At 37.6% G+C, this 24,479-nt stretch overlaps 1 protein-coding gene across 1 annotated transcript in view; it reads right to left on the bottom strand.

The window, feature by feature from the left end:
• Positions 1 to 24,479, bottom strand: part of ZNF385D (zinc finger protein 385D) — a gene marked incomplete at both ends in the record, with an annotated part of 422,577 nt that overhangs the window by 113,930 nt on the left and 284,168 nt on the right. Inside the window, one exon of the mRNA XM_080364337.1 lies at positions 19,317 to 19,459. Coding sequence (XP_080220463.1) covers positions 19,317 to 19,459 — 143 coding nt within the window. The remainder of the gene's footprint in view (positions 1 to 19,316; positions 19,460 to 24,479) is intronic.

Below are 24,479 nucleotides of genomic sequence, written 5' to 3'. Positions count from 1 at the left end.
GACATACATATTACTGTATCATTTCTCACTTAGGTGACCTGATTAGGATGGGGAAACCTCAGTGATAACATAATTCCCATGTTGTTCTGTCACCCAGCAATGCCTGCATTTATTTCTATGTAGGAGTTGAGTGAATTTTTAAAAATAAAAGTAAAATAGATATAAAATAAATCAAGCTATGTAAATCATAGATCAGAATTCATTCTGTATGAGTTTCTGGACAATAGGTCTGAATTAAGGACAGGAAGCCAAACTTTTGGGGTCTGATATGTTTATGTTCCAACTCATGTTCTCTAAACACATAGATGTATCCAGCCATCTCATACTAAAAAGAAGATAATGTGATACTTGCCTCAAGAACTAGCATGCTACATGGCTACCCCATCGCCCTGCAGAGACAAACCTGCAGTAAGCAGATCCTACACACTTTAGAAAAATTCAGGTCAGTCTCTTGCATATCCACTTTTCTCTTGTAGGACCTGAGGTAAATATCAGTGTCTTTGCACATCAATTAACCCATCAAAGAGAAAATGAGGTACACAGGATGCTGAAGTATAAACTCAAAGACTGAAATGTTCAGAAACTAGGATCTAACTTTTGTTTGCAACAAGTTGGTTTTGTAAAACATGGAGATGTTTAGCCCCAGCTCTTCACAGAACATGTTATTACACGAATGTTATTGTTCTGGAGTGTGTGGTTATTTCTAGCTGTCATTGTACTTAGGAATAAAACGAAGAATAAATTTCTCAACTGTGAATCTATCAAAGGACTGAACACAGTTTGTTGCTTGAATTTATATGGACACACCAAACTCATACCATGATAAATGGAAATTTTCTGTCTGTATGGATATCTGAAAAAGGAGGGTCTGTGCAATGTCCACTGCAGCGGCTTCTAATTCCCACTTCTGTGCCTGAGTCTTTAAGCAACCTAGTGCTGAGTATTAAGAGGCATGATAGTCTTAGCACATTACAAACACAGCAGCCTTTTAAAACAAGTATGCACCATTGTCAGACTGCAACAGTCTATTAGTGGTCAAAATGCCTCTCGTGGTTTAATGTCAGATAGCAACTAAGCATCATGCAGCCGCTTGGTCACTTCCCCCGAGTGGGATGGGGGAGAGAACTGAAAGGGTAAAAGTAAGAAAATTTGTGGGTTGAGATAAAGATGGTTTAACAAGTAAAGCAGAAGCTGTACACACCTTCCCATGGGCAGGTGTTCAGCCATCTCCAGGACAGCCAGGGCCCACCACATGTAATGGTTGCTTGGGAAGACAAATGTCATCACTCTGAACATTCCCTCCTTCCCTATTCTTCCCCCAGCTTTTATACTGAGCATGACATCAGCTGGGGTCAGCTGTCCTAATTGTGTCCCCTTCCAGCTTCTTGGGCACCTGGCATAGCATGAGAAGCTGAAAAGTCCTTGACTACTACTTATCAACAACTAAAACATCAAAACACAGCACTATACCAGCTACTGAGAAGAAAATTAACTCTATCCCAACTGAAACTAGGACACCACATCCTGATTTTATTACTGAAGGAAAATAACAAGAATGCATGCCCATACACATACATACAAGCCAAACCTCCTAAACCTCAATAGTAATGTTATTAAACTACAGGAAAAAGTTAATCAAAGGAACTTAATTTCATGCAATGTCAAAAGAAGACATCTTTTTGCAGCAGATGTTTTGGCAAACAGCATGTAGACCAAACTCTAAGCTTTAATTGTGAGCTTCTCCCTCACAGTATGAATCTTCCAAACCAAACATCTCACTGTCTAATTGAAGCACTCAATCAGCATATGTTCTGCTCAAGCAACTGTGTGAAGTCTGAAATACTGTGGGTAAGCAGTATTAACTTATTTCACTTTCAAGGCATCAAACACTTGGAAACTACTATTCCTTAATTTAACACTGAAATGTAATTTCAATTACTAAGAAGTGTCCTCCTCTTGATAAAAAGACAATTTCTAAATATCCAGTAGGGAATGATGTCACCGTTCAATAAAAACCACCAATTTCCATCCTTTGTACTTCATTGCCTCTCTTGTTCTATCACGATACAGAGACACTAAAAGCTTTTGAATTGTCTTGGACACTAAGTAACACATATATCCAAATCTGGACAGAATATCATCAGTGTTTCTAGATCTTGGTCCTAAAATTCATAACTTTGAGAGTTATACTTGTGACAGGAGGCAGTATAGTCTGTCACAGCTCAACTCCTATATTGGATACCTTTACTTACCCCTGCTCCCTGTTCTCCTACATTCATTCATAAACAATTAGCCAGAGATAAACCAAGACTATGAGCACTGGGAATCTTGTTTTAGCTCTCTGGAGTAAAAGAGCAACAATGCAATGATCAAAAAGTTAGGAAAATCACGTCTTAACCAGAGATCTATCTTATCTATCTTATATATCTTATCTTAGAGATCTATCTCATATAGCATCTTTCATACACCTTGTCTACTTCTAATCTTATTCTTTACTCTTTCTGTTTCATTCTTGTATTCCAGCAAGAGCTGAAGGGGGGTGGAAAAAAAAAATAAAATAAAGCTGTGCACTTGATCTAACACAATATATTACTTATCCGTATCATCCTTGCATTGCTTGAGCTGCAATATCCAGTAGCATTTCAGAATTCTTCCTGCTTTGTTTATTCACCACCTCCCTTTCATGGTTTCTTATCTCCTCTAAACACAATAGCCAGTCTCTCTGCTTCTCTGTAAGACTTTAGAATTCACCAAATGATTTAGTTGAGAAAGCGTTTCTGGATGTCATTTGGTCCAGCTCCCTAGTTCTCAATGCAGCACCAACTGGCAGCCCTGTCCAGGTCCTCACACTCAGGGCTTTGTCCAGTGAAGTTCTCCTGGGATGGAGAGTCCACAGTTTCCCTGCGAAAAACAGTATGGTGTTTGACGGCACTCACTGTGAAAAAAGTGTTCCTAAGATATAACTGGAATTTCCTGTGTCAGCTGGCTAGTTCAGGTATAGCATTTTAAGACAGTGTAGTCAGTACAAGATTTAATGGAGATAAGTACCTCCTGCAGATGATTAATGCCATCCCAAGTACGCATCTCAGACAGCATAAGTTGCTTTCTGTGGCTACCCATCATTCTGCATTGACTCTGGAAAGAGCTGAATGGCTGGTTTAGATTGGACACTTTGCTTTTAGACATCAATTTAGGTAAGATACATCTCATCCACTTAAATTTCTGCAAGAAAGGTCATTATATGATTTGGTTATATCCTTCTGCACTAGAGGTTTAGGGGCATACTTTGACACATGATTGAATTTTCAAGTATTTGGAGGTGACAAAACAAAAAGCCAGACTTTTTTTTTTTTTCTTTAATATTTTAGATCTTACTAAGATATTTAAATACACTAATTTTCAGCACAGAACTTTTAACTGGCATTATCATTATAGCAAGTAAGTTTATTTAATGTCTGTAAATTTCTAACTTAAAGTATAGAAACTATTGCAATTTGTTTCAACATTTATTTTCCTCATTCTGTACCAGAAGTATTAATATATCTCCTTTTTTTCCAAGTAAAGGCCAGAAAAGTCTACGGCAGTCTACTTGCTTGGTCTTTTTACCACTAATTTTAAGGAGGTCTACCACCTTCCCCTTTAGATCATTGCATGAATATGAATTTGAGGTATAACACACATTTGCGTTAAGTCATTTGCCTTCATAGATCAAATACACTCATTTGCATTCTTTGTTTAAATCAGTTCTTTAAGACTGATTAGAATGCCAAATCTGAATATAGTCACAATAGTTCTTTTAACCGTCTACCTAACAAAGACCCAGCAGATAGTAATGGCAATAAAAATCAGATATCAATACTAAGTTAAGAGAAGCTCAGAAGTTGGAGCCATAGTCTTCTGAGGAAGATGCTCAAATAGACATGAAGGGTATAGGAAAGGGGGAGAACTATTCAACATCACTAGAAAGATCTGTAGATTGCTGCAGTAAATAATTTTAGACAATTTTCAACAATCTAAAAATGTTTGTGTTTGTGCTTATCTAGAGACAGACCAATGAGATAGTCCCAGTACGGATTAAACAATAACAGTAGGACTTAGTACTAATCTTTTATCTTATCTTTTTTTTTTTTTTTTTTTTTTTTTTAAATCTGGAAGGAGTAATGGAAAAAAATGCCTTGAGGCTCTAAGGCATAATTTTGCCTTAGGAATAGCTGTGATAGATATTCTCATGAAAACAGAAATTAGGTGATGGTATCAAGCAGTTGTTGCTCACAAACCCTGATGAGCCAACCCTGATAAAGATTCTGTAGAGTTTGAGGGGAGAAGGGGGCGAGGGGAGTAGATCAGTGGGTTGTAACTCGAAAGCATATATGATAGAAGCATAAAAACTTCCATAGGGTAGATATCTGTAAACTTTTATCACTTGTAGGACTCTTCAGGCACATCACATTTTCCAAGCCTTCTGTGAATATTAGTCTTGTTTTCAAAACAGCAACCAGAGCATGAAAACAGAGCCCTGAGGGCATGAATGCACTATCATTCCCTGTTACAAAAATGGGAAGTAAATCAGAGCACTAAAAGGGAGAAATTACTTTTTCAAAGTCAGAAAAAGCTTGACTAGACCCTGAGAATTGTCATTAGCTAATGGGGATGTGCAATCTGCAGAGCTAGTCAGGACCCATTTTGCTGAAGTCACTGATTTCTGCCAAACTGCTTAGGTTGTCCATGCCAAAGGGTGCAGAAGCACACTGGATTTGCTCCAAATGAGGCACTCTGCTGAAAATTAAACAAATGACCAATAGCCAGAAACCTGGTCAGTAATCTGTTTAGAATTACAATTTAAGAGTTTACCGGATCACAACCAGGGTCTAAGCACACTGTTTCATGTTGTCATTTAACCATTTGGATTGAAGTAATCTATTGACAATTTAGTAGTATTTATTTTATAAAATTCTTAATGGAGATTTAAAAGGAAGCTCCAACTAGCAACCATTTGAATGAGCAGAAGTGAAAGAGGGGCTTGTCATGATTACATTGTAACAAAACAGATGGATGATAAAGCTAAATCAAAGTTACTCAGAACTGACATCTTTCTTGTAAAATGAATGATGAATAAATGAGATGAAATAAAATAAGGCCTAAGAATGTGTTTTAAAAGACTATAATTTCAATTTGAACCTTTGAAGTTCAGACTCATTTGACTAACTTGAACTTTCTTTTGTTCTACATGCTTCAGTATTACTGGCTTGAGGAAGAAAACCTTCCAACAACATCAGGAGAGAAAACAAAAGGCGGCATGGCTATCTTATCATTTAGAGTTTTGGAGTGGCTACAAACAGCATGCAAAGTAATTCCCAAGCTTTCAATGAGTCTCCACAAGTTCCTGTTGCCGTACAGAACTTCTTTAGATTCAAAAACTACTTGAATGGTGCTATCTGTAAGATTGACAACTTTTATCCAATAAAATTGCCAATCCCTTTAAAAATCATCTCTACCACTGAAAACGTGCTTCCTCAACAAATTTTATTTTATGACTTGAGGTTTCTCTTTCATTCTGTCCTATGAACAGCCAAGAACAACTAACTGAAATCAACCATTTTTCTATACTATTACATGACAAAAGCCTAGCAAGACAATAATTTCTTAGCATAGCTCAGAAGCCTGGAATAATGCATGCTTATCACCAGCTGTAGACGTCTAAAAACCCTGCTGATTTTATAATCATCTTAAATCCCTGTGTAGGTTGACAACTTAGATGTTGTTAATGATAGCTAAAGACCAAAGCAGATGATTGTTAATCCTCCTCTTATTTAAGAGAAGTTATACACTAGATAATATATTATTGCAGTATTAAGTGGCTTTTTGCTTTACCGATTAATCTTGCGTCTGACTGAGAAGCTTAACAAATGCTTAAGATGTTTAATTACTGAACTTGAATATGTTCTTTACAACCTTTCTCCTGGTACATTCTGGTCCACAGAAATGCTGGTTAAAGACACAAAGATGAAATACTACAGCATTTTACTGTTAGTCCAACTAGCATGAAGCAGAGATATTAATCAAATCATAGAACTGAGTAAGGATGAGAATTGTAACACAGTTTATAGCTTGTGTGTTCTCTACTTTTGAGGTCTGAGTTGGTTAGATTCTGCCTTTTTATTAAACTAGAAGACAAGAAAGTTTTAATTTTACCAAAATTAACACTCCCTTCTTTTACTTGTTTACATTCAAAGTTAATACTTTCCTTGTATGAGTACAAATGCCATCAACCACAGAATTTTGCTTGTTTGTATTTCCACCTGAGCTGCTCAGGAGACACTAAATTTAGCGTCTTGCAGAGAGAACTGTTTACCCTCAGGGTCAGCATCAATTTATATGCCAAATCTCTTCCTATATCAGAGCAACGTCTAAAAAAGAAATTGAAGGACCTTTGAAAAAGTTGCCATGCTTTGTGAAGAAACAGCTAAAGGAAATAATTCTAAATGAAATACTCTTCACAATCAACTGAATACTGGAGTCCTAGCAAATAAAAGGAAATAATAACTAATCTTCAGATCCATAGTTTTTCTGCAGTTCGGTGGCATATGAAACAGACATTTCTTCGCATTCTAGAAATGGAGCCTGTTTGAAGAGATAGGAGATATTTTTTATGATACTATAAAAGACATGCATACCCACTATTTGCTGAAGTAGACTACTTTTATCTATTGCTTTGATTAATGGAAAAGAAAGGCGCTTAGGAGCAAAAATACATGCTATCCTCTTTGTGCACAGAAATTTAAGAAAAATTCTCCTTCACCAAGGAATCTTTACTGAGGAATGGAGAGTGAACAGCTGTGGAGCTATGACATTTTATAGTATCTGAGGGTTTGTTCTTAAAGAAGTATTTTCTCTGAATTCATAAGCACAGACTTTTAAATTTTGTGCTTCTTTTAGTTTGTCTTGAGACATATTTTCTCTAACTACCAAGTTAACTTCTCTCTTTTCTTTCAAATTCAGAATGAAAAACATAATTTAGTTTCAAACAGATATAGTTCCCATAAAATGAAAATAAGTAAGATTTACAGAGAACAAACTTGCTTCAAAAAGTTTCAGAAGACATTAATTTCCTGGGAAAAGCATGTTACTAAAAAGGAAAGGAACCATTCCTGCCAGGAACAAAGACGTAAGGACTCTTTAAGCGGAAACTAGATACTTCAACTTACTTTGCAATGTTTCCACCATGACATTTTTGTGTGCGGGTGTGAAGCAAATGCATTTTTCAAATACCTGTTCTAAGATATTTCTAAATCTCTCTTCTTGAAAACCTTTTGCTCTTCTTCTCACGTCTCTTCCAAGCCCAACACCATATATCCAGTATTTTCCAATCCTTTCACTGGTAGTCTCTATACCGCGGCTCCTTTTGCAGACACTACTCTCTCATCTTACTTCCTAACACCAACAATAGTTTTTTGCTGCTTCCCAGAGCTGATAGTGCTGTTTGAGAGGGCACTGCTATAATTAACTCTGGCATCACCCCTGTGATTTATCTTTGTCATCTGAGTCCAGGCAGAACCAATAATGTAATGGGTTGGATCCATTAGCAAATCAGTGCATTTCAGACACAAATATGAGTAAGGTGATTGACATTTCGTCCACTTCCAGCTCCCACAAACATTGCACCTTTAAAATCATCCTGAGACCTCTTCAGTTTATAGCAAGTCATAGTTCCTGTACTATCACCTCTTCCTACTTATTATATTGCTGAAGGGAATTTTCCTACATATCTCCCTGGCTGGATATATTAAGCACTGTCTGGAGAAGGGAACAAGGAAACTCAAATTACCTCATTAGTAGTTAAACTCTCCTACTCATTCCATCCAGTTTAGCATGTTATCTCATGGAGGGCTATCACATGCCAAGACAACACATTTGACTCAATAACTTCCTAAAATATACCTCCCTGGAGGTATTGTCTGGCAACTGTTGCTATACATGTTCTCTACTCTTCTGTTCTTCTTTAAGGTGTCAGAGAAAGGCTATATGAACTTATAATGCTTTGGCCTGGTCCTGGCTTTTCTTACCTTGTTATGATCTCATTGCACCACCCTCAGGTACCACAGCTGCCCTACCTGTTGAAACTAAAGATGCACAGGTACATCAGATCAGATAACTGACTTTTCTGACAGTGCAGGGCTGACTAGTTCAAGAAAAGCAACACCCTGAGATTCAGCCTATACCAATTTTAGGATCCCAAACTGACATCTTTGTAAGGTGGACACAGTTCCCCAGATTTTTAAGAAAGCATGGATGTGTTTGACTATAGAGAATCCTCATGAAAAAAGCACAGGAATAAAGGAAGTAAAGGCTGCAGATTCACCCTTTTTCTGGCTATTTGACAAATGTCCCAGGAATAACTTAAAGTAATACTAGTCCCCTGAAATTTTCTTCACAGGGTTGTTTTGGTCAAGTGCAGCAACTCTTGTCATATTTTCTGTTCATCAGGATTGCTCTCTCTGCTGTTCAAACATCCTAGCAATTTCACAGTAGTAAACTACTGAAAGAAACTTCTGCTGGTCAGCTTTTCAGCAGACTTTACACTACCACAAACTGTAATTAAGAATGCCTCTTTCCTAGATTTTTTTTTTCCCCTAGATTTTTCATCTGCAATTTTCATTTAGTTATAGACTATTTAGCCTTCTGTTATGAGTTGTTAAGATGGCTTTTACATTTCATTCTAAACATGATTGCTTTTGTTATGTAAGGAAACTACATAATTTAATTGTTTTTATTCTTTCTGATAAAAAATAATATGGAAGTGTAATATGCCATCTAAACCTTTTTACTCATGACATCACAAAACATTTAATTCTGGATGAAATACAATGTTAGACAGAAAAAAACATCAATATGTATTGTTTTAAATAGTAAGAAGTTGATACTAATCTGTTTTTTACAAACCAATGTATTTAAAAGAGAAACAGTGATTTGCTGATAGATACAAGCTCTTGCACTATTTTTTATGAATTATTTTGATTACTAATTTGATCTGTATGGATATTTACACAGTATTACTTTAAACATTCAGTAGAGCCAAAGGAAAGATGCCAGGAAAAACAGTGCTTGCATGAGAATCTGGAGTTCTATATCCAATTCTACTGTACAAGACCAACATGTAATCTCTGTGGATTTTCTTCCCTTATAAAAAAAAATGTTAGGATAAAGTAAATTAGAAGGATATGGACATTACATCAGAGAGTGATTCATAAAATGTCTCCAGATAAATTAGTTCTTCAGCATGTGCCATTTACCATCCCAAAATACTGTGACTAAAAAGAGTGGGAAAGAAAGAGCCCCAAATCTTTTCATTATTATAAAGGACAGAAATGAGTGTGTTTTAGGACAAGTTCTTGAATAATAGCAGCGCTGTTACTGCATGCTATGAATAAGCAATTAACAAGGTAATTGTGCTTAGGAATGTATTTACTGCATGTGAAATTACCTGTCATGCAAACTCATGCTTTTTTGAACAGACATCTTTGAAATTCCTAAGAAGAACAAACTGCAGGTTGTACAAAAAGAACTAAAAATAAATAAAATCAGTAAATAGTTATTCCACTAGGTTAGCAACACAAACAGGCCTGAGGCTAGGAAAGGTTCATGCCTTATTTTAAGTCTTTCCAAATGTCTGTCTCATCAACAGAAATAATACTGATTTTAGAATTTTATCACTCTTCCCTCCTCAGACTACAGTAATCAAATAATTTATTTAAGTAATTCCTTTTCACTTTAATTGCAGCTTTTTAAAAACAGGTTAATAACCATCCATATTTAAACTGTAGATTTTATGAGTTATACTTATTATGCAACCCATTAAAGTTTTATAGCCCTTGCAGAATAATCATTGATCTTTTTCATCTGAGTGCTATTAAAACAAAGGGTGTAAACATCAACTGATTAAAACATTATTTAAAATGGTTTATAAAATGCTTTATAAAATTTAGTTTTAAGTAATTTCACTCATCAAGACTTGACAAATCTGAAGAGCACTTCATTTAATTTCCTTTATGAGAATGTTTTACATGCAAAGCAAAAGCCTGAGGGACCCTCAGTCCCCAGTAAAGGCTGTGCTCTTGCCTTTGCCTTGGATACTACAACTTTCCAACAGCAAGTTATCCATCAGCCCACTGTGCAGTGCCCTCTAGCAAATGTGTCAGGCAGGATGAGACATCTCAGAAAGTCTGTTCTTTCACTATTACTAATTATCAGTTAAATAAACAAGCATGTGAAATATTTAGATTCTATTGATTAACAAGAAAAAGAAAGCACTTAAGCAAATTAAAAAAAAACAAAAACAAAAGCACATACAAAACAAAGCTTTCTTTGTCTCATTTTTAGGTATGTGGAGCTGTTTGTCCAGAGATCATTTCCAGCCAATAACAGCGCTCATGAAAACACTGTCAAGTTTATAGTCCATAACCTACTGTATGGACATTTAGCCAATACTGTAGTCACAATCTTATACAAACAGGGTGCTTCTGCCTCATACCTTTCTCGTGAACTATGGATATGAGAATTGGTGGAGACTACTTACAAGTCTACCTATTCTCACATGGCAAAAAGGAGCAGCACAAACATCTGTTCTTCAGCCACAAGGCGTAGAGTGACTCCAGAGTAATATACTGCCAGAAAAATCTTGAAGAAAATGTGAGCTATCAAACAGATGGTGGAAGTGCACATGCTATATGCTCAGCCTGCATGAAGAACAACATCCTACCCCCACTGACAAAGTAAATACAATCTGCAGGTGGCAATTGCCAAATGATCACCAGCACTGAGACATCCATAAGGAGCTTGAATGAGGCTATAGAGCTGAATGTCAACAGAGATGGTAGCTGGAGAACACCAAACATAGGTAATGCTATTAAACATATACTGGAAATAAGTCTTTTGGATGAATCACAACAGATTTACCAAAGGCGCACATTGCACTCAAAAAAATTGGACAGCAACCAGGAAACAAGTATGGTCAGTTAATTTATATCCATGTTACAGTTATAAAGATGAACTCAAGAATAGTTTGACAATCTTCAGCAAGGTGAAATGACACAAACTTAGGCTATTTTAAGATAATCTTAACATTTACTTCCCCAGGTGAGCATGTATCCCAGAAACCTGAATTTCTACTGAAAGCAATCACAGAAGGTTGAAGCACCCTTGATACAAATTTAATTTAAAGAAAAATAAAACTTTTTAATGGATTTTTTTTAATGGTACTTACCCATTTGTAGCCACAAACCAGCTCCTCTAAGCTCTCAAGATGGCTGTATTCTATGTGGCAAGAGGTGACACCTGCTCACCATAAGCACAGGAGACTGCTAATTCCCTAATTGGAACATACCTTAAAACTGTTCAAATAAGTTGTGAGGAATCAAAGAACAGGTTGGGTTGGAAGGGACCTTTAAATATCATCAAGTCCAACCCTCCTGCCATGGGCAGGGACATCTTTCACCAGAAGAGGTTGCTCAAAGCCTCATTCAACCTCACTTCAAACATTTTCAATGATGGGGCATCCACAACTTCTCTGGACAACCTATTCCAGTGTCTCACCACCCCCGCAGCAAAAAGAAAAAAAAAAAATTATCAACCTACCCTCCTTCAGTTTAGAAACATGACCCCTTGTTCTGTTACTACAGGCCTCGGCAAAAACAAACAACAAACTATCTCCATTTCTCTCATAAGCTGCCTTTAAATATTGAAAGGCCACAAGCAGGTCTTCCCAAGAGCCTTCTCTTCTCCAGGCTGCACAACCTCAACTTTCTCAGCCTTTCTTAACAGGAGAGGTGTTCTAGCCCTCTGATCGTTTTCATTACCCTCCTCCAGACCTGCTCCAACAGGTCCATGCCTTTCTTTTCCTGGGGGCTCCAGAGCGAGACACAGTACTCCAGGTTGGGTCTCATGAGAGCAGAGGGTCAGAATCACCTCCCCTGGTCTGCTGGCCATACTGCTTTTTATAATGGTCAGGAGACAATTGGCTTTTGGGGCTGCAAGCACACATTGCTGGCTCATGTCCAACTTTTCATCCACCAGTATCCCCAAGTTGTTCTCCACAGGGCTGCTCTCAATCCATTCATCAGCAGCCTATAATGATATTGAGGATTGCCCTGACCCAGGTGCAGAACTTCACACTTGGCCTTGCTGAACTTTTTGACGTTCACATGGGCCCAAGAAAAGCAATTCCAAAAATTGCAATAGGCAATTTCACATTTCAATTTCACTATTTCAGTCCCACAATTTCAATACACATGGGCTCAATGCAAGTGATACCAAAAACAGGGTCAGAAGTGCCGGTAAAATGTAACATAAACGTAAAAGAAAGATAAAATAAAACTTCTGTTGATGCCTGGGTTGAAACTTGCAGGAACCCAAGCTATTGCAAGCAGAGGCCAAAAGCTTTTAGAGAAGTCTGCAAAGGGATTAAGGCTAGATTTAGTAAGATGCTCCTTAACAATGCATCAAGTCCAAAGAAAATAACAGCAATCATTCTGGAGACAACTGCTAAGGAGCTGAGACACTACTCCCCAGCTGCTCTGCATTGCAAAGGAAAATAACAGCCTGCAATCACAGGCAACTATGGGAAGGTTACCTGAGGGTTGCAGGAATGCTCATTTATACAAAGTCAGAATATGAGCTCTGTTCCCTGCCTGTGACATAGAGCATATATCATAAGTAAGAACAGGCGGACAGAGCATTCCTGAACAACTGGATCCACCCCAAACTGACTCAAAACTGGAAAAAGACAAAAAGCTTGATTTCCCCATATCTCCTGAGCTGTGAACATTTCTTCTGCCTCAGAGAATCAGAGCTTTACTGTTATTTCAGAGCCCAGACTGTAGATTAAGTTTTTAAATGCACAGCAAATAAATCTGGCCAATTCAAATAACTGAATATTTCATACTGATGTTGATTCATTCCTGTTTTGCAAGCACCAAATAACAACATCTGAATTGCCAGGATTTTCTTGTGTTTGCTTATTTCCTAATCCCTTGTCTTCCCCTGCAGGCTTTTTAATTAAATGTCCTGGACAGTGATGAAAATGTCATTACAATAAAGAATTTCTGAAACCAAACATTATTTTTGCATCTTCCCTAATTTGCAAAATATTCAGCTAAACAGCAATAGAGATATAGACCATAAAGAAGAGTATAGCTACTCTAAGTTAGCTTAATTGCAGTGGTATGGAAAGGAAAAGAGCAAGCCAAACCTCCTGCTTCTAGACACCTGTAAATGAGCAGCCATGCAAAGAATATCCCCAGAAGCAATAATACCCTCTGTTTGTCTGACAAATTAAAAATTTTGTGCAGTAGTACAGTTCTCCACCTGATAAAGGTCCTTCTCACGGAAATAACATTAGAAATCAGCAGAGACTATATTTTTACAGCCAAGTTCTTCTATATAAGCAATATTCCATTTTGATCCACATGAAACTGAGGCCATTGTTTTGTTCCCTGACTATCCTCTTCTGGAAAGAGAGCATTCTGACAGCATGTTGTCACTAGTGAACTTCCAAGGATTTTATTCAAAGAGAAAAGATAGTCTTGATATGCTCCTCTGCTCAATTAAGTCAGAAAACTAAAACCATTACGTACAGACATAAAAAAAATCTGGCTTTATTTTGTAAATTTAAGGCTGCTAATATTTAGAAAAACTAACATGTATTGCAGATTCCTCCTCCACTCTTCACTATCAAAACATCTAGAAAACTGGCACATCATTTCTGAGGCACATATCTCTCTTCTAGATAAACAACAACAACAACAACAACCCAACTATCTGGGACAGGAGCCTAAGGAAAAGATTTTTAAAATGTCTTCTTGCAGCTCTTTGACAGGTTTTCTGCACATTTCCTGGCATAACCCGTCCCAGAAATACTTATCAGCAAGCAGGTTTTCTACATTGTCTGCTTCTATCAGTCGTCTGGCCGCAATAGGACAAGACTGCTTTTCCAAGCAACCATGAAGCTACGCACTGTATGAGCTAACTCAGCGGTCTGCAGCAGAGCCTGACAGCAAGACCTGGGGGAGGAAAAAAGCAGCTCCCATTGAAACAAGGCAGCCATAATTGCCAGCTACTAATACGTACAAACGCAAGCTTCACCTCTACAAATAGAGAGTGCAGACTTTGTGCTGTTCTGGAAGTTGCTATGAGGTTCCACAGGCTGGTTTTCAGGAAGCAAGGAGCATTACCTTGGCACCCTAGCTCAAATTGCTGCTGTAGTACTACCTTAAGAGCCCTAATCCATGGGCAACAGCCTCTATCGCCCCCTTCTCCTTTCTCATACAACAAATCCCTAACAGGGGAAGGTGAAAGGTGAAGCCCTAATTATTGAGCTGGGGGCTACTGGCACAGAACAAGCTAACAGGAAAAATCAGGGAACTGAACGTGGATTACTACAGATGGATCATGAGAAAAAGATGTCTGAAGAGTAGTTTTTCATTTTCCATCCATTTTTAGTAGAGTTCTGACATTGCCACTGATCTTCCAAGTCATAAGTTTCTAGTCTAAACTGTAATCATGTTTCTTTCCAAAGGATGCTTCTTTGGGAAACTTTCCACTGGCAACGATGGGAGATCAGGCTTTAGTTTGGAGATGGACCTCTTCCACTACAGATTATGCTCATATTAAAGTCTAAAGAAGATGATCTATTATTTTTTAGAACTTTTTAAGGAAAATGGTGAGCATATCCTTCAAAGAATAAACAAACAAGGAGTGCAATGCATTGCCTGATTTTCCATCTAGGAATGGCACATGTCCTGGATTTGTAAAATTTAAGTTCTGTCTCTCAAGAGACAGAAATATATCATTCTGAGAGCTTCAGAAATAAGCAAAACCTGTCTTCTGATGCATCTGTGCTTTGAGGAGGATGGGCTTTGGAGCATATGAGATATAAAAAATATCTCATTGAGGTGTTTTCCTGTGGGAGGGTCACTTAGGACTGACGCTGATGTCTAGCAAAATGAAGCATTTCCTCTCAGTCCAGGGACTCATATCAACATTTTCCTAGAAGTTAATTAACTTTTAGACTTCAATGCTTTGTGAAATTTCTTTGCAGCTGACCATTGTCTCATAAGCAGAAACACCACATATGCATTTTCACGTGCACTCACAGACCAGTGCATACTTGATTCAACTGCTAAAGCTTTGTGTCTCTAAGAACTAGTTCTCAGAAACACACAGGCTTAGAGCTTCTTACTCTGCAATGAAAATGTGAAAGTATACCAAATGTTTGCTAAATGATCTCAAACAATTTTTCAGAATAGATAATTTAATTATTTTTCTATTCCTCTGACAACTTTGAAATCTTATTTTAAAAAGCAACATAAGCATTGTTTATAGCTGTACTTTCATTCACAAAATCTTGCCATTTAAATCCCATATATTTAGTTCACTTTTTTATATCAGATAAACTTGAAATGAATTTGTGATTCTTCAGGGTCTGCAGCAGAGGGCTGTTTTCACTTTAAACAGCTGTGTTGTTAAAATTTCTTTTTATGTACAACTTGATGGTACCCATTTGCTTCACAATTAAGACTGTAGCACCTACAAATGTTCATCTAAACAGATTGTCAATTGGTATGTTTGTTTTACACTTTATTTGTATAAATAGAAAACATTCCTCCTGAAACTGAACTGTTCAAAGGTTCATATGTTGCCTTCCTTGAATTTCTCAGGTTATTCACTTTTCACTTTTTACCTTTCCCTCTCCTCAGTGTCCAGAGGTATTACTGATAGAGGTTTGCACACTTCCTGTTATCTCTTCTATTCTCTGCTCCAAGGAAAGCTTTTTCCCTCGTAGAAATTAGCAGTGAATGCTTTCTTCAGAGGCAGCCAGCAGAAACTGAGCTAGCTTTAGACTAAAATCATCAGTAGCAAAGAAAGTAATCTTACACTGGCAATAAATTGAAAAAAGGGTGGAAAAATATTACAAAATACAACACTTTACCATTATTATTTGTGGTACTTAAGATCAAAATTTAGCTTTGTTAGTCCTTGTGTATGTGCCTGAGTTTTTTCCATTGGTAAATTACTTTTGCTTTCACCTCTCCTAATATTTCTACCCAGTTCATCTGAATCCTCAAATTCCCTTAGGATTGTCTTCAGATAAAATTAGAAGCATAACTGCTTGACAAATGAGAGCATTCCTCTGTAAACATACAGTGTCAGCACTTTTGTCATTTGATTTCTGAGTAGAATTTATTATATCAGCCATGAATAGCTTATGACCTGTCCCATGATGTGGGATTCATCTAACCAAATGCAGATGCAGCTGAGCCAGTCCCTCATTACAGTCAGCAGAGATGAATGGGAATTTTCAGAGTTCACTTCACCTCATGCCAAAGTAGATATATAGGGTGCCTGCACTGCAACCTACCTTTGTGTATTTTCTGCATTTAAAATAAATTGGAGAAATTGGTCATTTTTTTCTTTTATCTTTTGTGAAGAAACTTAGGCTGATTAGCTCAGATGCCTGTGCCTATCACAACCAAACTCTCGAGTTAGGATTGTCATAACCAGAGACCACTTATTTTCTCTGAAAGACGACTGATTTTTTTACCCAAGTTTCTCCTCGATTGCAGTCTTCTCAAGTGAAGGCTGTTGAAAAGTGGCCAGCAAATGGCCAAAACTATGGACTTTAGCCTCTTGGGAATTAGCCTGGACATGCTGCCAAACTCATTTATTTCTGTGGAACTGTGCAAGGGTCAAGAGGTCTTTAGAAATCCTTTTCCTAAGACACAGCCTATGACCTTGATGCCTCAATCAAGGGTAAAGCTAATGTATTGACAAAACGGGAGAGAACGTCCAGTTCAGGTTTTCTTTTAGTGATCATCTGCTTCACTTTGGTTTACCCAATGAACATAAATGCTTCTCTACTGACACTGTGTAGGATGGTCAGTGAAGTCAATGAATATAAAGCATTCTCAATAGCTACAATCGTTCACAAGCATGCATATTTATGAAGATCATTTTTTGGTTAAACACTTGTTTTCTGTCTCGCACTCACATACTTAAAGCCCTTGTCATATGTCCTGTTTAAAGTCTAATATGACTTGTGGGTTACCTTCTCCTTGGTCTGATAATGCTCAGCAGCAGCTGATGTGTCCCCAAAAGATTCCGTCAGCTTGGAAAGAATTTCTGGAAATATGCAGAACTTCTCAGCTAGCCTACATGTTTGGAGGATGCCATTAACCAGCTCTGGCATATGAGCTAAACATAGCAGCGTTCAATAATGTACTGTTCAGAATGGAAATGGGAACACTGAGGATGATGCTGCATGTCAGCAAACAGGATGAAAAGGCAAAGGTCGCGTTGCAAGGCAAAGATGATGAGCAGAAAGGCAGGTGACAGCAGCTCATATGACAGCATCTTCACACTCAGGACTGACATCCTCAGCAAAGGTGGACTTGGCAGATGGCCACACATCACTTTGCATGGGAACGAACTTCAGAGTGCTGTTGAAAAAGGCTGCTAGTCTCATGTTTGAATCCTAGGCTCAGTTTACTGAAAAATGAGGAGTCTGTAAAGTCCAGCTACAGTGCTTTTACCAAATGATATACTACTAAGATGATGTTTGGGAATAACAGGGTTTTGGCAGGAGACTATTTTTACTTTCTTAGTTCCAAATTAATACAAGGACATCTTCCCCTCAACTCTCCATCAAGATAATTATAACATAAAATCGGTCTTCATAAGAAAAAAAGAAACTGCAGATTTATGGAAGAACACAGGATTATAAATTATTTATTAAAATTCATCATTAAAATTGCATTTGAATTATGCAGAGTTAAACAATTAGCAAAACAATCTGAAGTCTCTGAACTTTATAAAAAGCTGAAAAAACACAGAAATTCTAATAAAAAAATTCTCAAAATTCAGCTGGTCTGCATTAAGTACAAACAACAATCACAAAGCAAAGCTGGTATAAAAAAAAACATAAAGTATACTCAACAAGTCTAATGGTTTATCCATTTCATCATGAGTTATCAGTAACTGGGTTAAAACCAGGACTTTTAAAAACTTTGTTGTATAACTATAATATATTTAAAATTTTTTAAATGTTTCTTTGTAATAAAAGGTTTCTTTGTAAGAATAACGCTTCCACATATTGTTTCTAAGTGTTTTAAGACTTGCAGCTTATAGCTTCTCTGATCTCTATTAATGCTATGAATTTCTTAAGACTGCATAAATAAATATTTTTGACAATTAGTTCATTTTAATTACTTTAAAGCAAAATGAGCATCCATAAAAGGTAAATAAATGAACATTTAATTATGGAAATTTGCTATTGATTACTACAAATTGCTTCTAAAATGGGCATGTTCTTTTACTACTCTTAATTATTGTAATTAAGATTTTTGCATGTTAATGAGAATTGTTTTGAAATGGCAATTTCCACTTCTCTCTGTGTCTCTCAAAGTAGGTAAGCATACACATTTTTTTCCCCTCTATCTAGAATATGTAAATAAGGAAAAGAACTTCCTAGAGTACATTCAAATTAAAAAGGGGCATAGTTCTGTAACATCAAAATTAACATAAAACCATTTTAGACTTCTTTTTCTTTTAGAGGATAAAATCTCTCAGTCAGAAACAGCAAAATTGAAACATTCATGACGTATGTCAGTAAAATAATAAATAGAAATCAAGAAGGAGCAAGATTTCTATAGTCAACAGCAGTATGACCAAATATAAAAATTATTAAAGATAAATTTAACCTTGCCTTAACCTAAGACATGAGAAATAAAACACCCTAACCTGAAAAAAATACACTGGGTTGTATGCCAATGAATATTTCATACACCAGCTAATGCTGTAGTCATTTCTGCTTTAATTGGCCTGACAGTTTTATCTCATGTAGCCCCTCCAATTTGCAAATTTTAAGTATTTCTCAGGAAGCCCACTGGAGACGGGATGTAGAACACCATCACTCTGAGGGTTTCACTCTCTGTGAGTTTCAGAGAACTGTAGCTTAGTGAAACTCTGCACATCTTAAATCAGAGTGGGAAACTCGCAAGCCCTGGGATTGAATATGGCCTGCAACTTTATTGCATGTCACTTGGGATCGTATCATTTTTTCCTTCTACATTACTTCTGGCTAACACTCAGCTAGGTTTTAATTTATGGCCCACCAGTGTGTCTGAAAGAGCTATTTGGCCCTCAGTAAAGGAGAGGATATTCCAGGTTTAATTGAGAACATAAAATTCTACTTTGTGCCCTCTTGAGTCTTCCATGGAAAGTGTGGCTCACTGAGGTGGACAGTAACTGTTGAGGACTGTACTTACTGCATTGAAGTTGGGGAAGAGATTGACGGCTGCGGCAGTGTCCAGAGGAAACGGAAGAAATGGTTTAATATCCAGCGACGGCTGCAAAGGTGGAGCAGGAGGACGCACTAGGGCTGGAAGAGCAGGGCTCTGGCATGTACCACCTAGATGCAGAAAGAGACAGGCATTCAGTAAGTATTATGATAAGGAGGAAAACAACAACAGCAACAACAACAACACGACACTACAAAAAAGCAATAATAAAAACCCAATAGTGGATTAAACAAATGCATTTTTATTTGTCCGCAAATAACTGCATTCCTGAAAAAAGCCACAGCTAACTCAGTGACTGTTGATTATAATTCTTTGCCAGTAATTGCTTCAGGTATCAATCTATCATTATTCAAAATTAGCTAATAAACCATTTCTCTCCCTGGATTATCTGGAACAATAGCTCAGCATATGTCTGACTTCCCTTTAGAATTTCAGCTAGTCTCATTCTGCTGTAACTTCGGTGTTTCATCCCAGCCCTACTGCTCAAGCCTCCAAAGGCAAACTGTTTCAGAAGAAAAAGAACAACTAAATGTTTGGCTCAGCAAAAGTCACGTCATTTGCAGACTTTTGATTTTTTAATTAAGTGCTCACTCGTGGAGCTTACAGCTTCAGAGTCAAACTAAAGCTCGCAAATATAACATACCTTTCTGCCTAAACAGTTGATCAATACAAATCTAACAATTTCAGCAGCCACCAAAATTCAGTTTATGGAAAGGTACTGATGAACACTGTCCACTCTTCCAAGGGGTGAAGCTGATTCAGACTCTGTACAGCAGAAAGCTCCTCCCAGCTAATGCTACCAGCCAGCAGTTCTGTGGGAACATAATGCAAATGAAGAAATCCCCTTGCATACCAATAAGTTGCTACCTGTTTGCAGCAGACCCTATTTTACTCTTTTTGTTTGCCCCTTGCCATAGCCAGCTAGGAGCTGGAAAGATCCAAGCCCATTTTCTGCTTCCAATGTCTCCCGTGTTTTGGTTGCACTCCAAAACATCAATTCCCTGTTAATTAAAGACTATTTGGATCCTAGGAAACTGTTAAAATATGCCAGTGCTCTTCTAATCTGAGAGGCAGGCAACAGACTGTAAAAACCTGCTGCTAAGAGTCCAAGAAACATTAGGAAAAAAAAAAAAGTGAGGGGAGTTTTACCCCAGTCATTGAACAGAGACACAGGCAGACAGACCAACAGAGGGAGAAATCCAAATCCTGTTTATTTTTCCCTCTTGTTTATACAGACACTTCATTAGACAAGCTGCATACATTCTTTAAGAGCCCAAATATAAAGCAGTCAGAATGATGTATGGAATCTCTCCATATTTGGCCAGCAAATCTGCTAACAAGGTTTGCAATTTAATGCAACTAATTGAGGGCTAACAGCACAGGATTTAATTAACCAGTTGTAGCATATCATCCACAGTTCTGCTTCTAGGTATAAAATCAGCTGGAGCCAAATTTTCAAAGACAGTATTTTTGCCAACTTTCAGCTCCTCCCTGAAGGAGTCGCTGAAAGGAAAACATTACCCACTAGTAAACCAAAGGTATTAGATTAGGGTTCACTCCAATTTCATGCTAGTATTTGCCCCAGAGTAACTGTCATTTTTGGACTAACTTCTACATTTATCTCAATGCAAGAGCATGCAAAATCACTCTTTGAATGTAGTAGCTAGGGATATGGGCAACAGAAAAGCAGAAAGCAAGAAGCTCTGCTTTCCATAGCTCACCAGCATAGAATCAGCAAGTATTTCATGATTCCCATTGGTTTGGCAACTGCTACTATCCCAAGGAATTATTACATAAACAGCGTGAATATAAATTTAACAGGCCAGAATGATGATAAGGTAGTGTTCAACAGGCAAATCTTACCCCCTCTGAAAAGGAAAGACCCATTAAGATATTTTTTAGATGCTGGAAATATTTTCTTTTTCCCAGATAAAGTTTTTACAGATCATGAAGCAAAGAAGTCACTACTACGAATAAAAACCTTACTAGGAAGTCTCTAGGTTGTACCTTAGATTGTACAGAAATGCCGAAGTGAGCATCCACCTGGCAACAGCAAAGAATTTGAAGCTGATTAAACATGCTACAACTTACAGATGCAAACACAAACTGGACTGAGAAATATCACCTGTGCTTGGGGACACAGCTCATCGAGTGTATTATGTCAGTGCTATGGAGGAGAGCCTTGCAGGTGTGGTTTACCTACAGCAACAGCATTGCTATCCCATACTCTTCTAGGATACCGTGCCATGAAGAATGAAATGCTTCTATTCTGTCATCTTTCCCGGTGGCATGACTATGCACTCACCCACCTGCTGTTGCCAGCCAGTGCTGTGCAAAGTCATCTGGGGACGAGAACATGCTTTAAAAGGAAGAATTCAGCCAGCTCTGCAGGACCTTGGCTGGGACTCGGAGCCTCTGGAACAGAGCTTAAAATCTACCACAGTCCTGGCTACAGTGGCACAGAAAATGAGTATATTCAGGAGCACAGCTGCTCTCTGCTTTTGCAATAGTGTCAGACATATCCCTTAATGATGGAGCATGTGATAGGTATCATGAAATTTGAGCTTTCACTTTAAAGAAATTCTCTAATGTTTATGGCTGCAAAAATTAGCTTCTCTTTCCATTTACCATGTGCAGAGTTGGACTCTAGAATCAGCAACAGAAAACCTGAGGCAATGGCAACCATTTTTGTGACTCAGCTTAACCAAAAAAACTTCGAATAACATTTGGGAATGTCAACGTTAACTGCTTCCCATCTAATCCATTAGCAGAGGGATGGAGAGGGGTAGAAACTCCCTAGGAAGAGCTCTTGAAGAGCACATGTAGAGAAATTTATTGTAAAGAAGACAACATCAAGGGCAGAAATGATGACAGAAGAAAAACATGAGAACCAAGAAAGCCAAACTGAACGGAAAGAAAGAGGACTGCGCTGAAACTCATAAAGCAGAATTTACTTTGTAAATCTGTGGTGCTATGTGTGACAACAGCAGCTGTAGAAAATTACTATAGTAAGACACAAGTGCCTTTTAGTTATTCAGTGTTATTGAACACTGGATCAAGGTGAGGAACCACAAAGATTGCTTATGACTGTTTCAGTGTTCTGTACGATAAGCTTGTAGAGAAAGACCTCCATAGCTTCCCCTGTGCAGATGCAACACTGCTTATCAACATACAACAAAGCCTCAATATCAGCTTTTTTACAGGCTTCCTACCAGCAAGGTTTGGAGTTCCACTCTGACCAATAAAGCTAGGATAACATTCCACACCACTGACAGGCTTTGTCCATAGCCTGTGCTTGATGTTGTCTATTATTACCTGAAGTTCACATAGACAACATTGCCAGAAACTAGGTGCTAAATTAGCTCAGCATTTCAACCAAGATTGAAGTAATAATTTGTTTCTTAAATTTTCAGGCAATTCAAAACACAGGCAAGATAATTTCTTGGCTAGAGGCGCTGGCAATACATCCAAAATACATGTGAGCAAACAAGTTTGAAGAAAAGCTTGCCACAAACCTTCGCTCCTTCTTGTATCTCTTGGAGACAGTTTTTGAGAACTCCCCCAGTCTCAATCAAACTGTGGATTTTTACACATGGATGGACTTTTGTATGTCCTGTTGGGACTAAAGATTTTGCCCTACTGCTACATAATCTGGTTTGCAGTACTTTTAAGTGCAGACTAGCAACCAATAGAGCATTGTGCTCTGACCATACACAGCCTACATGGTGCAGACCTGCGTGCACCATTTGAGGTTCATGCTCTTTGTGGCACAGCCTACTCTAGTGGTTCTTCAGAAACCACTGGTGATATGAAGTTCATCACTACGGCTTCATCAGGCAGAGTTCAAGATCCCCATCCCTCAGGTCTTCTAACAAACAGTTCAACACTCTGACAACTGTGTATTGCTATATTTTGTGACTTGGCTATAGAGAAAGACATGAAACATCTTCCCCTGTGTATCCTTTCCTCATGCACACTCTCATTCTCAATTCTTTAAACTCAACTGCATGTTTAGTTTCCAAAAGAAGAATCACCAGGTCTATTATCAAATAGCCTCTCCTAAGGAAACATCCAGCTGAAATTTTGCAGACACAAATAATTGTTTGCAATACATTTGGAATTTGGAGGTATGTAAACTGGGCAGGAACTCTAAACTAATACCCCATTAATCTAAATCTTTTGCAGTTCTTCCATCACTAACTATTACCACTATAAACACTGAGTGAAAAAGCAAATCTCTGCAGAATTCTATTTTCATTCCTTCACTACTTTGCAATTCTTTCCTTCTGGCCATGTGTACAGCCGTTTTCAATACAACAGAGATACTCCAAACTAATATTCTATTTCCCTTCCATCCTGGAGTTTGTTTTCAGTATCATAATTTGTTTTCTCCAAGATATGGATATTCCCAAGTTTTCTACCCTACCTCACACCTCTCCCAACATTTCCATGATAGTTTATTTGAGGTGAAAACAATACATACATTCTGCCTTGTGAGAGGCTCAGAGAACCTTTCAGCTGGTAACTTCAAAAAGTGTCATTAATATTTTTTATATAGGATCCTAATACCTGACAGTTCACACCCAGTAAGCATCACAATATATCCTAGAGACCTTGAGCCCAAAGAAGATATTTTTTTTCCTAGAAAATTTTCAACAGCACTAGCTCAGGCTATTTCAAAGTATAAAAATGAAGGGCTATGTGGGCACCTCATGTTCCATCTTACAAATGCTAAGAAACCTACATTTGGATAACTCAACATCAGGTAGAACTTTTAATTCATTATGACTTCAGTTTGTCAGTGGGCCAAAGAAAAGGTATGTTTGACAGGATTTTCCTCAAAAAGACAATAAAGATATAAGTAAATAAGAACAGTAGACTAGCCATGATGAATAATGAACTTTCTTTATCTGAAATATAAGATATCACGTTTAAGACTGCAGAATCTGATCAAATGGGAAGTTTAAAAACAGACAAAGACAAAAGAATAATCTGGGCTATAATATAGATAATGTGACACAAGCTGTAGATCTGGGTTTTAGGAATTAGCTTAATGTAATTTGTCATGACCTGTAGTCACTAGGGTGCTCCCTTCTATCACTATATGATAGTCTTCATTTTTGCAACAGG

Source organism: Nesoenas mayeri, assembly GCF_963082525.1.
Source record: "Nesoenas mayeri genome assembly, chromosome: 2".
Taxonomy (NCBI): domain Eukaryota; kingdom Metazoa; phylum Chordata; class Aves; order Columbiformes; family Columbidae; genus Nesoenas; species Nesoenas mayeri.
This window is presented reverse-complemented; position numbering and strand designations above follow the sequence as displayed.